The sequence below is a fragment of the Morchella sextelata genome (assembly GCF_020137385.1).
Source record: "Morchella sextelata strain SCLS chromosome Unknown scls_21, whole genome shotgun sequence".
NCBI classification, from domain to species: Eukaryota; Fungi; Ascomycota; class Pezizomycetes; order Pezizales; family Morchellaceae; genus Morchella; species Morchella sextelata.
In genome coordinates this window covers 1,529,463-1,544,149 of record NW_025408636.1, presented here as the reverse complement: position 1 = coordinate 1,544,149, position 14,687 = coordinate 1,529,463, and the positions used below count along the sequence as shown (strand labels likewise).

At 48.0% G+C, this 14,687-nt stretch overlaps 3 protein-coding genes across 3 annotated transcripts; 2 read left to right on the top strand and 1 right to left on the bottom strand.

The window, feature by feature from the left end:
• Positions 1-433: 433 nt before the first annotated feature.
• Positions 434-672, top strand: H6S33_006959 (uncharacterized protein; the record flags this gene model as incomplete). Its single annotated transcript, XM_044838327.1, has 1 exon — positions 434-672. A coding segment is annotated over one exon (239 nt), but the record flags the coding sequence as incomplete, so codon positions are not given.
• Positions 673-9,307: 8,635 nt separating this feature from the next.
• Positions 9,308-10,042, bottom strand: H6S33_006958 (uncharacterized protein; the record flags this gene model as incomplete). The annotated part of the gene is made up of 2 exons (XM_044838326.1): positions 9,308-9,754; positions 9,812-10,042. 2 exons carry the CDS (start codon positions 10,040-10,042, stop codon positions 9,308-9,310), a joined length of 678 nt encoding a protein of 225 aa, XP_044689776.1.
• Positions 10,043-11,025: 983 nt separating this feature from the next.
• H6S33_006957 (uncharacterized protein) lies at positions 11,026-12,177 on the top strand (the record flags this gene model as incomplete). Its single annotated transcript, XM_044838325.1, has 4 exons — positions 11,026-11,238; positions 11,303-11,715; positions 11,857-12,070; positions 12,115-12,177. 4 exons carry the CDS (start codon positions 11,026-11,028, stop codon positions 12,175-12,177), a joined length of 903 nt encoding a protein of 300 aa, XP_044689775.1.
• Positions 12,178-14,687: the final 2,510 nt, after the last annotated feature.

Sequence of the window (14,687 nt, the reverse complement as noted above, 5' to 3'; positions counted from 1 at the left end):
AGCTCAAGTCATGAGAACTACAGGATGCTACAACAGTTAGAGGTCCCCAACACTCCTTGCAGTTCTATCTCGATGGACTTTATCGTCAGTATGCCAGAATCTGATGCCCATACCCTCATTGGGGTTATTGTTGAACGCTTTACCAAAATCTCCTACTTCATACAGCTCAAGACCGAGGCAACAATCGAGGAACTTGCGCATATATTCCTTCAAGAAATATGCCGAGTACATGGAGTATCCGAAGAAATCATTTCTGATCGGGACTTCAGATTCGAAAGCAAGTTCTGGCATTCATTGATCAAGCTTCTCGGAGTCAACCTCTGTATGTCTACGGCATACCGTCCTCAAGCTGACAGGTGAACTGAGAGGGTCAATCAAACGCTAGAGTAATATTTCAGAAACTTTTGGACCTACCAGTAGGATGATTGGGCAGGGTTACTCCCGGTTGCAGAGTACGCCTACAACACGGCAACCCAACAGTCAATTAAAGCATCTCAGTCCGACGCGAACTATGGGTTCGAGCCTGATTCCAAATGGCAATCGCAAACAAGGAAGCTGGATAATGTTAATGTTTCCAGCGCCGTACTAAAGTTCAAGTGGAAAGCTCTTTGGAAAACTATGAGGACTGATATTTTTAAGGCACAGGCCCGGCAGAAGAAATGGTATGACTAGAAGCATATGAAAGCTCCAGAACCTGAAGATGGGGATAAGGTGATGATGGACCGACGCAATATGGTTGCCAATCGACCCCCAAGCAAGCTTGACTACAAGAAACTATGTCTCTTTGAGGTTGATGAGAAACTTGCTGTTACGTTCTACAGGCTGAAGCTTCCCTCTCAATGGAACATTCATGATGTCTTCCATATTTCTGCTGGAGTCCTATCGGGGACTGATATACCCTCAACGCACTGAAGTCCCTCCTACTCCAGATGAGTTCGAAGGAGAATACAGTCACGTTCTCCAAGAAATAGCTAATAGCCGATGGCAACAGGCTGAGCATTAGAAAATGTTTGTAGAGTATCGTATTGTTTGGGAGGGCTATCGTTCGGAAGACTCCTGGGAACCATATGAAATTCTGCAAGGAAGAGCCGATGAGGCCCTGAAAGTATTTCATCAAAAATACCCGCAAAAACCTCGGAAAATATGGTGAAACTTTAGGGATCCTCAAAACACGGCGTGAGTAGCTCTGTATTTCAGAAGAAATCCGGGAACAAAAACCAACTCTCCGGTACCAGGTTTTTCATCTGTCTGACAGAGTTTGGATACCATTTTTCCCTGAAAACAATGCAAGAAACGATAGAAAACCGAAGCGTGAGGAAACCCGCGTAAAAAAGAAAAGGGAAAAAGAGAGATTCTTGCTAAGATCGAAATCTCCACTAGTGGAACGGAAGGTTCTACGACAAGGGTGGAGAATATGTCATTTTCTTTGTTTTAAAAGGCGTTTCATTTTAGAGTTTTCCTTCTCTGATGGAGATAGAAAGAGACATGTAGTTTGTACGTAATCACCACTAGAGCTACTGTTTTTCTTCTATGCCAAATACTAATATTCCAGTAACACTACAGTGGACTCAAAACGAGTCTACCATAGAGGGGAGTAATGTAACAGTGCCACTATGAGGCTGTCACAAAAGAACCTATTCCATCAGTTAAGCCACCGACCTTAAGTAACAGCAGCTTGTTCTTCATCGATGTGTGAAGACAAGAGCAGTTGGGCTCGTACTTTTATTCGTATAGAGGACAGGGATCTCAATGAGTAAGAAGTCTTACAAGTCAAAAATAGGGGGCTGAGCAAGCTTGGAACAGAAGTACAAAGATGGTTGATAGAACAGGGAACCCAGGACGGGAGTTCCCTACCTATGCAGTCGAGTCTTTGAGGTTTCATATCTCTGCAACCGACGCTCAAAGATCATGATTTAGCACTACAGACATGATTCTGGCGGTGTCCCGGAGCTAATGGAAAATTTAATTCCAAAAACACGTTTTAATCCCCAACATTAACCTCCGCAGTGTCAAACTGCCGGAATGCTCCTGTTTTGCTCCGGAGTATCTTTGGGGAGTGGGAGTGCGACTCAAGCTACTAAAGCAAAACTTCGGTTTACAAACACTCAAATCGGTTCTAATAAAGTTAGAATAAACAATTATTATCTGGTCGGCTGTTTTCAATAGTTCTTAAGATTCCGACCATAGCTTTCGGCAAATTGCATGATTTGACTCGGACAGAAGTTCATTCAATGTGTCGCAGTTACTCTCCTCTCCCTTGATAAAAAATAGTTGCTGTACCCCCGACTATCAACAGGCAGATTGTCAGTCGGAAAAAGAACTTGAGCAAAGGTGCCGTATTCCTATAAGGCACTCGGTGTTGCCCCAGGTTGGCCTCTCATCATCAACGGATCTTTAATAGAGAGGAGACCCCTCAAAGTAATAATTTTCTAGACTTGGGAACGTTCAAACATACAAACTGCCATTTTCTTCTTTCTGAACGAGTATCATCAAAACTCGCTCTCTTTATTTACACTATTCGAAAGGAAGTCACGGTTGTGCCTCATCATAGCACGTCAGTTACATTTGGTTGTCGATCGTCACTGACATCGTCGCATATGCTTCCACCATATTGGGTCTGTCCGTTCGATATGTCATGACGTCTCTAAAGTTGTCCGACAATCTTTCCGGCAATTCATCAATGTTGACTCCTTTGTTGTAATGCAAGTGGGACACGTTTCTGATGAACTGTGAGTAGTAGGTGGCAAAGTCTCCTTTGCCTTGCCTCAGGGGGATGAGTTGGCGGTGGTTGGTACTTTGAGTGTATAGTTCTCTAAATGAGCCTTCCATGTGGGCGACGAAGAAGGTGACGGAGGAAAAGAAGTCAGCAGGATTGGCGTTAACAAGTTGTATGACCTGATCAAGGGCTCTTCCCTCCAAACAGGTGACCGCATGGATAACCTTTGCTGTCCCATTGCGGAAATGATTATGGTTCACTTCGAGCTTCATTCGGAGTTGGGTAACAAATCCGGGGATTTTGGTCCGGATATCATCGAACTTTTCAGAGAACGTTTCAGACCCAAAGGTGGAGAAAGTGGTTGGTGCAGTAGCAGCGAAAACGGGGACAGGAACATTGGGGGCAGGGGCAGTGTGGTCAACATTGAGGTCAAGGTTGACCTGTATTACTTGCTCTTCCACGTAGTCAATGGTTTTGTGGGCGGCGGAGAGCAGTGTACGAGCACTATCCCTCTCGTGTCGGATGCTTTAAAACATAGTAGGGAGGTGGTCAAACAGGGCAGCAGTATTCTATTCGTACTGATGGTTAAACTGCTCGATTTTGTTAAATGAGATCCATGTAGGTCGGTTGGGGGTGGACATGGCGTATGGTGCGGATTACGACGCAACTTAACACTAGTGAGTTGTGTAGCGAGTATTCCGCAGGGTATGGGAGTTGGTCATAGGGGCTGGTAGGTTAATCAGCGAGAGGGGTTAGAGAAACTTACAGTAGTTTAGGACTAGCGGTGCGAAGGTCGGAGAAGTGAGATGGCCTCCTTATAAAGGAAGAGAAAATAGTACTTGAATAGTAATAGCCACCGTAGATTACCTAAGCCTTTGCATACCAAAGAAAAGAGAAGAAAAGAGAGGGAAAGAGAATAGAATCAAGGGCAAAGGCTCTTAATATACCCAAGAAAACCCTAGCAATGACAAATCCAAAGTGACTCATACTCTTACAAAACTTTGGGTCAAAATGTAACAGATCCATCTGTATTTGGTGGTGGTTGAAACCTGGTTGTGGGTAGTTAGGGTTAAGAGCGTTGAAAGTTGGTTTGATTACGTGTTCAAAATACAATCTTCGGTAAAAACGAAATACATCAATGTGTATTTGGTGGTGGTTGGAACCTAGATGTGGGTAGTTAGGGTTATGAGCGTTCAAATCTGATTTGGTTACCTGTACAAAATACAATCTTCGGTCAAAATGAAATACTTGAATGTCTATTTGGGGTGGTTGAAACCTGGTTGTGGGTAGTTAGGGTTACGAGCGTTGAAAATTAGTAAAGCGGTGACCTGGAGTAAAGAATCCGAGAGCGTAAGAAGACAGCGGAGACAAATAGTGGGATTCGCCCAATGCGGTAATCCGGAGTTCAGAATCCGAAATATATGTATTCCATCGAAGCAGAGGATGGGGAAACACGGCATCATTGAATTTCATGCGAAGTCATGATTGTGGGCTCGAGAAGGTTCGTTCGGTGCTATGCAGTCATCGATCGTTGTACCCGCCCGGTGAGTGGCGGTGCCGGGAGTGAACCAGGACGGGTCGCCAAGACTCACAGTGAGTTACCCTACTCAACGGCCCCCAACCACCACCTCCGTCCCCGCAATCACGACCGCGATCCCCTGTACGCGCATACCTGATGATGGGAATGGACTCGGGTCGTCCTGTTCGACCCATAGCCACGGAGCCCGGAATTGTGGGGCGACGATTCCCGGGCAAGCTCAAAATCCTGTCCGACATTCCACTACTAGACTGCAACAATACACAATATGGAATGTCGGTCATGGATCGTCACTCACATATTGGGTTGCAGGTATTGAAATCCGAATTAGGAATCGATGCGTATTCGATGGTGGTTTGAACCTGTACGTTGCTGCTTAGGTTTACAAGTGTTGCAATCTGGTTCAGTTGGGTATACAAAATACAATTCTCGGTCAAAACAAAATACACAAATCTGTATTTGGCGGTGGTTTAAACCTGGATGTGGGTGGTTAGGGTTACGAGCGTTGAAGTGGGGTTTTGGTTAGGGTTACGAGCGTTGCCATCTGGTTCGGTTAGGTGTGCAAAATAGAATTTTCGGCAGAAATGAAATACATAAATCTGTATTTGGTGGTGGTTTGTACCTGGCTGTTGGCGGTTAGGGTTACGAGCGTCGAAGTGGGATTCGCCCAATGCGGTAACCCGGGGTTCAGAATCCGAAATTCGTGTATTTCATCGAACCACAAGATGGGGAAACACGGCATGATTCAGTTTTGAACGCCGTCATGATTCTAGGATAGAGAAGGCACGCTCGGTACGGTGCAGTTGTCGATTGTTGTGAGTGTCGGTGATGGAGTGAACCAGGACGGGTTGCCAAGACTCACAGTGAGTTACCCTACTCAACAGCCCTCAACCACCACCTCCGCCACCGCAATCACGACCACGACCCCCTGTACGTGCATACCTGATGATGGGAATGGACTCGGGTCGTCCTGTTCGACCCATAGCCACGGAGCCCGGAATTGTGGGGCGACGGTTCCCGGGCAACCTCAAAATCCTGTCCGACATTCCACTACTAGACTGCAACAATACACAATATGGAATGTCGGTCATGGATCGTCACTCACATATTGGGTTGCAGGTATTGCACATAGCGTTGTTTGAGATTGAAATCCGAATTAGTGTTAGAAAACACACCGAGCGGTAACCTGGAGGTCAGAATCCGAGTTGGCGTAAGAAGACACAGCGGAGACAAGAAGTGGGATTCGCCCGATGCGGTAACCCGCAGTCCGGAATCTGAAATTTATGTATTCCATCGAAGCAGAGGATGGGGAAACGCGGCATCATTGAATTTCATGCGCCGTCATGATCGTGGGCTCGAGACGGTGCGTTTGGTGCCATGCAGTCATCGATCGTTGTACCCGCCCGGTGAGTGGCGGTGCCGGGAGTGAACCAGGACGGGTTGCCAAGACTCACAGTGAGTTACCCTACTCAACAGCCCCCAACCACCACCTCCGTCCCCGCAATCACGACCGCGATCCCCTGTACGCGCATACCTGATGATGGGAATGGACTCGGGTCGTCCTGTTCGACCCATAGCCACGGAGCCCGGAATTGTGGGGCGACGATTCCCGGGCAAGCTCAAAATCCTGTCCGACATTCCACTACTAGACTGCAACAATACACAATATGGAATGTCGGTCATGGATCGTCACTCACATATTGGGTTGCAGGTATTGCACATAGCGTTGTTTGAGATTGAAATCCGAATTAGTGTTAGAAAACACACCGAGCGGTAACCTGGAGGTCAGAATCTGAGTTGGCGTAAGAAGACACAGCGGAGACGAGAAGTGGGATTCGCCCGATGCGGTAACCCGCAGTCCGGAATCTGAAATTTATGTATTCCATCGAAGCAGAGGATGGGGAAACGCGGCATCATTGAATTTCATGCGCCGTCATGATCGTGGGCTCGAGACGGTGCGTTTGGTGCCATGCAGTCATCGATCGTTGTACCCGCCCGGTGAGTGGCGGTGCCGGGAGTGAACCAGGACGGGTTGCCAAGACTCACAGTGAGTTACCCTACTCAACAGCCCCCAACCACCACCTCCGCCCCCGCAATCACGATCACGACCCCCTGTATGTGCATACCTGATGATGGGAATGGACTCGGGTCATCCTGTTCGACCCATAGCCACGAAGCCCGGAATTGTGGGGCGACGGTTCCCGGGCAACCTCAAAATCCTGTCTGACATTCCACTACAAGATGAGGTGTCGATAATGAAATGTCACTCACATATCGGGTTGCAAGTATTGAAATCCGAATTAGGAATCGATGCGTATTCGATCGTGGTTTGAACCTGTACATTGCTGCTTAGGTTTACAAGTGTTGCAATCTGGTTCAGTTGGGTATACAAAATACAATTCTCGGTCAAAACAAAATACATAAATCTGTATTTGGTGGTGGTTTAAACCTGGATGCGGGTGGTTAGGGTTACGAGCGTTGAAGTGGGATTTTGGGTAGGGTTAGAGAATACGGTTTTCGGTCAAAATGAAATGCATGAATCTGTATTACGAGGTGGTTTAAACCTGGCTGTTGGCGGTTAGGGTTACGAGCGTTGCCATCTGGTTCGGTTAGGTGTGCAAAATAGAATTTTCGGCAGAAATGAAATACATAAATCTGTATTTGATGGTGGTTTGTACCTGGCTGTTGGCGGTTAGGGTTACGAGCGTCGAAGTGGGATTTTGGTTAGGGTTAGAGAATACGGTTTTCGGTCAAAATGAAATGCATGAATCTGTATTACGAGGTGGTTTAAACCTGGCTGTTGGCGGTTAGGGTTACGAGCGTTGCCATCTGGTTCGGTTAGGTGTGCAAAATAGAATTTTCGGCAGAAATGAAATACATAAATCTGTATTTGGTGGTGGTTTGTACCTGGCTGTTGGCGGTTAGGGTTACGAGCCTCGAAGTGGGATTCGCCCAATGCAGTAACCCGGGGTTCAGAATCTGAAATTCGTGTATTTCATCGAACCACAAGATGGGGAAACACGGCATGATTCAGTTTTGAACGCCGTCATGATTCTAGGATAGAGAAGGCACGCTCGGTATGGTGCAGTTGTCGATTGTTGTGAGTGTCGGTCATGGAGTGAACCAGGACGGGTTGCCAAGACTCACAGTGAGTTACCCTACTCAACAGCCCTCAACCACCACCTCCGCCCCCGCAATCACGACCACGACCCCCTGTACGTGCATACCTGATGATGGAAATGGACTCGGGTCGTCCTGTTCGACCCATAGCCACGGAGCCCGGAATTGTGGGGCGACGATTCCAGGGCAACCTCAAAATCCTGTCCGACATTCCACTACTAGACTGCAACAATACACAATATGGAATGTCGGTCATGGATCGTCACTCACATATTGGGTTGCAGGTATTGCACATAGCGTTGTTTGAGATTGAAATCCGAATTAGTGTTAGAAAACACACCGAGCGGTAACCTGGAGGTCAGAATCTGAGTTGGCGTAAGAAGACACAGCGGAGACGAGAAGTGGGATTCGCCCGATGCGGTAACCCGCAGTCCGGAATCTGAAATTTATGTATTCCATCGAAGCAGAGGATGGGGAAACGCGGCATCATTGAATTTCATGCGCCGTCATGATCGTGGGCTCGAGACGGTGCGTTTGGTGCCATGCAGTCATCGATCGTTGTACCCGCCCGGTGAGTGGCGGTGCCAGGAGTGAACCAGGACGGGTTGCCAAGACTCACAGTGAGTTACCCTACTCAACAGCCCCCCAACCACCACCTCCGCCCCCGCAATCACGATCACGACCCCCTGTACGTGCATACCTGATGATGGGAATGGACTCGGGTCATCCTGTTCGACCCATAGCCACGAAGCCCGGAATTGTGGGGCGACGGTTCCCGGGCAACCTCAAAATCCTGTCTGACATTCCACTACAAGATGAGGTGTCGATAATGAAATGTCACTCACATATCGGGTTGCAAGTATTGAAATCCGAATTAGGAATCGATGCGTATTCGATCGTGGTTTGAACCTGTACGTTGCTGCTTAGGTTTACAAGTGTTGCAATCTGGTTCAGTTGGGTATACAAAATACAATTCTCGGTCAAAACAAAATACATAAATCTGTATTTGGTGGTGGTTTAAACCTGGATGCGGGTGGTTAGGGTTACGAGCGTTGAAGTGGGATTTTGGGTAGGGTTAGAGAATACGGTTTTCGGTCAAAATGAAATGCATGAATCTGTATTACGAGGTGGTTTAAACCTGGCTGTTGGCGGTTAGGGTTACGAGCGTTGCCATCTGGTTCGGTTAGGTGTGCAAAATAGAATTTTCGGCAGAAATGAAATACATAAATCTGTATTTGATGGTGGTTTGTACCTGGCTGTTGGCGGTTAGGGTTACGAGCGTCGAAGTGGGATTTTGGTTAGGGTTAGAGAATACGGTTTTCGGTCAAAATGAAATGCATGAATCTGTATTACGAGGTGGTTTAAACCTGGCTGTTGGCGGTTAGGGTTACGAGCGTTGCCATCTGGTTTGGTTAGGTGTGCAAAATAGAATTTTCGGCAGAAATGAAATACATAAATCTGTATTTGGTGGTGGTTTGTACCTGGCTGTTGGCGGTTAGGGTTACGAGCGTCGAAGTGGGATTCACCCAATGCGGTAACCCGGGGTTCAGAATCCGAAATTCGTGTATTTCATCGAACCACAAGATGGGGAAACACGGCATGATTCAGTTTTGAAAGCCGTCATGATTGTAGGATAGAGAAGGCACGCTCGGTACGGTGCAGTTGTCGATTGTTGTGAGTGTCGGTGATGGAGTGAACCAGGACGGGTCGCCAAGACTCACAGTGAGTTACCCTACTCAAGGGCCCCCAACCACCACCTCCGCCCCCGCATTCACGATCACGACCCCCTGTACGCGCATACCTGATGATGGGAATGGACTCGGGTCGTCCTGTTCGACCCATAGCCACGGAGCCCGGAATTGTGGGGCGACGGTTCCCGGGCAACCTCAAAATCCTGTCCGACATTCCACTACTAGAACCTGGTCAAATAAGGATCACATGAATTGAGATATTTCAACGAATGTAAGACAGCTCGCAACTACCTTTAGGCCCTCGGGAATGAGAGCGATGCCCTCCAACAACAACTTAACTTCGCTCAAAACGCGGCCTCCACCATCCCTAAACTTCAAAACCAGGTCCACAATCTCTCCACATATCTGGTAGAAGCCAGGGAACTGAACAAACTCCTTCATGACCAGGCTGCTCCTACCCCTGAACACGTCGCTCCTGTGCAAGCCCTTCCTCACATCCCCGTACCAATTGCTCCAGTACCTGCCTCTGCTGTTCCTGCCCCATGATCTGATAAAATTTTTGATCCTCCTAAGTTCGATGGAACCCGCTCGGCACTCCGTCCCTTCGTCACCCAACTCCGCCTCAAGATTATTGGTAATGCTGACCGCTTCTCCTCGAACCAACAACAACTCGTGTAGGCCATCAATCCGCTATCAGGGCACAACCTAGGCTAGGTTTTGCCCTTGGTCAATGGGGCTACTATCAACTTTGCAGATGTGGAAGACCTGATCTCCCTCCTTGATACTGCTTTCAGCAACCCTAACCGTATCGCCACCCCTGAACGAGAGCTGGAATAACTGACCCAAGGATCCCGAGACTTCTCCGCCTATTTCGTCGACTTTCAATGCCTTGCCACTGACGTTGACTGGAAAGAGCAGGCTCAGAAGCAGGCCCCCACCCGTGGCATCTCCAATAACCTCCTTAACACCAAGATCCATCATAGGACCCACGGCCCCCTGATTTTGTAAGTTCAACTCCTACAAGAGCTGAATGGACGTATTAGGGATGGTCGCCTCTGTTCACATGTCGCTCCTGCTTCCGCCCCCACTGCTACTCCTCGACAATCCTCCGACCCTGCTGCTGCTTCAGCTCCAGCAACCTTATCACACCCATCCCACTTACCTGGGGGTATAGTGCTCATGGACCTCTCTAACCTCCATCTTCACTCTCTTTGTAGTCCTCTGTTCCCCGCTGAATGCTCGCATCGCACGGCCCAAGGTTTGTGCATGTACTTTGGGCAGGGTGGACATTTTTCTACCGAGTGCCCAAACCGTCGTCCTAATGCTCGTCCGTTCCACACCGCTGCCTCCACCGAGGCCTACCAGCCTCTGGTGATGCACGGGGATCTTACTGCTTCTTCTTCTACTTCTGGTTCTGGATTTCCTTCGGTTTCTTCTTCTGGACTTTCTTCCTCTGGTTCTGCTTCTGATCATTCTGGTTTTTCTGATCTTGGGTTTTCTTTCCCTGGTCCGTGCAATATACCGCGCTCCCGTTCCCCACCGGCAGGAAATGGAGACGACCTGCACTGAGTGGCTCAGTAAAGATTTCCCCCATCTCTTTGTCTCTGTCTTCGGTTTCTGGTCCTGTTTCTAGTGTCCCTTCTGTGCAAGGATTTTCAGATCACTTCGTTGTTTGGCATTCTGTATCTGATAAAAATAAAATCTGTGAAACCTATGCATTAGTTGACACTGGGGCTTCCGGAATCGCCTTCTTTGATGAGAGTTTTGTATGCCACTATCAACTTCCTACCTCCTTGCTCGAACAACCCCGAAAACTACAAGACATCGATGGGAGAGAAATCTCTTCCGGTGATATTACCCATACCGCCCAACTGTCTCTCCGCATTCAAGTTCATTTTGAAAACATTACCGCTTATGTTACTCGTCTTGGGCACTACCCTGTAGTCCTTGCTATTACATGGATGCGTCGACATAATGTTAAACTTGATTTCACTTCGAATTCGATCCTTTTCGACTCCCTCCGCTCTCTCCGCCAATGCAAATATGAACCCGTTCCCGCCTATGTCCAGGGTGTCTCGAGCCCGCTGCCTGCCACACATTATCTAGAGGTAGAAAGTATATCGGCAGCCACGTTCTATGAGATAACTAAGTACTTAGAAGTCTTCGCGGCGTTTGTTACCCCAACGCTATCGCCATCTCTCCCTGACTCCGCCGGTTTAGTACCTGTCCCGATTCTAGGAAGAAGGAGCTAAACAACTACCTCAACATCGACCCTATGACCACCGCATCAGGCTAAGAGAAGTAACTGAACCCCCATTTGGTGCCCTGTATAGTGTCTCCCGAGATGAGCTAACAACTTTGAAGGATCACCTGGACACGGAAGTGACATCGGGACGAATGGACCCAAGCTCCTCCCCCGCTGGTACCACTGTCCTATTCATCAATAAACTGGGAGGTCGTCTCCGCTTCTGTTTAAACTATCGGGGAGTAAATGAAATTACCATCAAAGACCAATACCCCCTGCCACTCTCCAAGGAAACCTTTAACCAGATCAGTGCAGCTAAGTGCTACCCTAAGCGCAATCTTCGGGCAGCTTATAATCAGATCAGGATAGTATGCGGAGGCGAGTGGAAGAGAGCATTCCGCACCCGGTTTGGCCATTTCTAGTACAACGTTATGTCTTTCGATCTAACCAATGCTCCTGCCTCGTTTCAATGATTCCTCAATGACGTTCTCCGCCCCTTCCTCGATCGGTTCTGCACAGCATACTTGGACGATATCTTAATCTATAGCAATGATTTGGAATCCCACAAGGATCATGTCAACCAAGTTCTACAAGTCCTCACGAATAACGATCTGTACTGCGCTCCTGAAAATTGCGAATTCTATGTGCAGGACACCAAGTATCTCGGGCTGATAATCATGACAAAAGGATTGGAAATGGACCGCAAGATGGTTAAGAAAATCAGGGATTGGAAGGCACCTCGGAATGTCAAGAATATTCAGGTATTCACCGAGTTTGCAAAAATATCTACTGAAGATTCATCAAGGGCTACACCGAGATCTTGCTACCAATTACAGCTCTCATCCACGATAACACCCCGTTTATCTGATCCCCTGCTTGCCAAGCCATCTTTAACGATCTAAAGGCAGCGTTTACTTTGTATCCTTTTCTCCGTCATTTCGACCATGACAGACGTATCATTGTAGATGTAACGGGGGTCTTTTCTAACAGAAATAAAATAGGATAGAATGGAGACGGCCATGCAAGATAGACACTTAGGTTGTAGATTATTCAAAGATACTATCGCTAGAACTCAATAATCTTTAAGGGCTCTGCTACTGATAACAACTTGGTTTTTTCCTTTTGATGAAGACTAGAGAGAACAGGATTGAAGGGCGAGAATGAGCGTGAGTACTTATACTCCAAATAAGTCTATTCTCTGCTCCTAACTCCTTATTAAGCTCCAGTGAAGCCTTTCCTCGGTCCGAGAAACAATACCACCGCTACCCCGCTTTTTCTCTAAGTGACAGCAGGTGTTTCCGATACCCAGGCAACCATCCTCACTCAAAACCTTTATAACACCTACAGTCTTGGTTGCCACACAACCGGAGCCTGCATAAATGAGCTGTCGCTCATATGTAAGCTTAATCATTGCTGTAGAGCTTTCATTTATTGTATACTTTCCTGATATAGTCCCTGCCACAAATCGACGGACTTACATTGCTCAGAGGATACAGAGGATCACTGGGCAATCAGAGCTTCAATCTGGCCGGCCTTCTAGTCAGTGGCGAGGCATAGACTCGTCAACCATTGCTCCCATGAATAGATCCCCTTCCTAGTACCCAGAATGTAGTTACTCTAACAGCTGGTATCTAACCACACTGCCGGTACTTGCATATCACTGTGCAACTGACTTCTAACAATAACTCTTAGCATGTAACTGACCCTGTGTGTACTCATACACCAGACATTTGAAATGGCTCCATTACAGTAGAATCTGATGCTTCCAACTATGTCTCTGTCGGAGTCCTTTCCCAATACGACGACTCTAGAATACTACACCCTGTGGCATATATGAACAAGAAGCATTGCCCTGCGGAATGTAATTATGAAATCTACGATAAGGAACTACTTGCTATTATTCGTCTCTACAAAGAACGGAGATCAGAGTTAATGTCCAATGGGCAAACCATCGAGGTCCTGAGTGACTATCGCAATCTGGAATATTTCATGACAAAGAAGTTATTAAACTGTTATCAAGCCAGACGGTCAGAATTCTTCTCCCCATCCCCAAATTCCTCTCTCCTTACACTCTTCCTCCGTCTGTATACCACCGCCCTTCCCACCAATGCCAAAACTCTCATAGTCATACCCAGAGCCTTCCGATACGGCTTACGCGGCAGCTGCACTGTCCGACTATCATCCGCCACGCAGCATACCAGATCCTAACTTTGCAGCACGGATTCCGCAAGGGAGAATGGTCTGTACGGGTCTTAGTTACTCCATCGGCAATGTGTTACGAACTATACTGTGGTATTAAATGTAGGAGTCATTAGGAAGTCTGGAAGGTTCCGTAGGATTAGTAATTGGTTGTCATATCCTTACTATATATAATTGCTTGTATTGTTTTGTTGTCTTTTCTTCTCTTTCCTTACGCAACATCTTGTATTCTACTTTGGGTTATTACTTTGGGGGATTTATTTCGCTTCAATACATTACTTTACTCTCAGTTCACGTTACGTCTGCTGTCCCTCATGCCCTGTGCATCCGCCGTTATGAACTTCGCCGCCTTTCTGTTCCTCGCCGTGTCCTTCTCGGCCCTTGTCGCTGTCCTCCCCTCTGTCCTCGTACAGACCGCTGTCCCTGCCTTCGGGTATACCACTGCACCCTCCCTAGCCCTCGCGCGAGGCCTATCCTTCCGCTTAGGAAGCCTAACCATGTCCCTCGACCCCTCCGCTTCTGCCTCGCCCATGGTTCTTTACACTATGTTGCGTCGTTTAGGGTCGACTGACATCCACCAACTCGCCTCGCTTATGCGACCATCGACACCCTCGCTCTCCGCGGAGACCACAGACGCCCTCTTAATGTTTACGAACGCCGCACTCTTCCTTCTAGCCTGGACTATAGCCTACCTTCTTAGTAGACTCTGCAGGCAGGCCATGAAGGAACCACTCACCGACCACATCCCACCGCTGAAGCCACCTCGGCGTACTCGCCGCCTACAATGCCGCCTCCTCCGACGCTCCACCCCTTGGGGGCGGCCGACCGGGAACAACCCGGGCTGGTGTTTTTTGACACTAGCCCCCATACCCTTCCGACCGTACCTCACTGGTTTGGGACCTTACCCCTCACCGGCTAAAGTCTTGAACACCCTCCATCAGCTAGGAGCCCCCCCACTCCCCGCACTCGTCACCCTCCACCGTGGCACAGCCCATGTCGAGAACAGCCCCAGTCCCCATACTGCCATGCGACTACTACGGTCAAGACAGATAGGTGCCAAACTTAAGATTGGGCAACTCCACCACCCCGGTGACTGTGAACCATTCGAAATACCGATACTGCTGTCTAGGAACAAGGACAATCTCCACGCCCTAGTTGATACAGGGGCCACGGGGTATG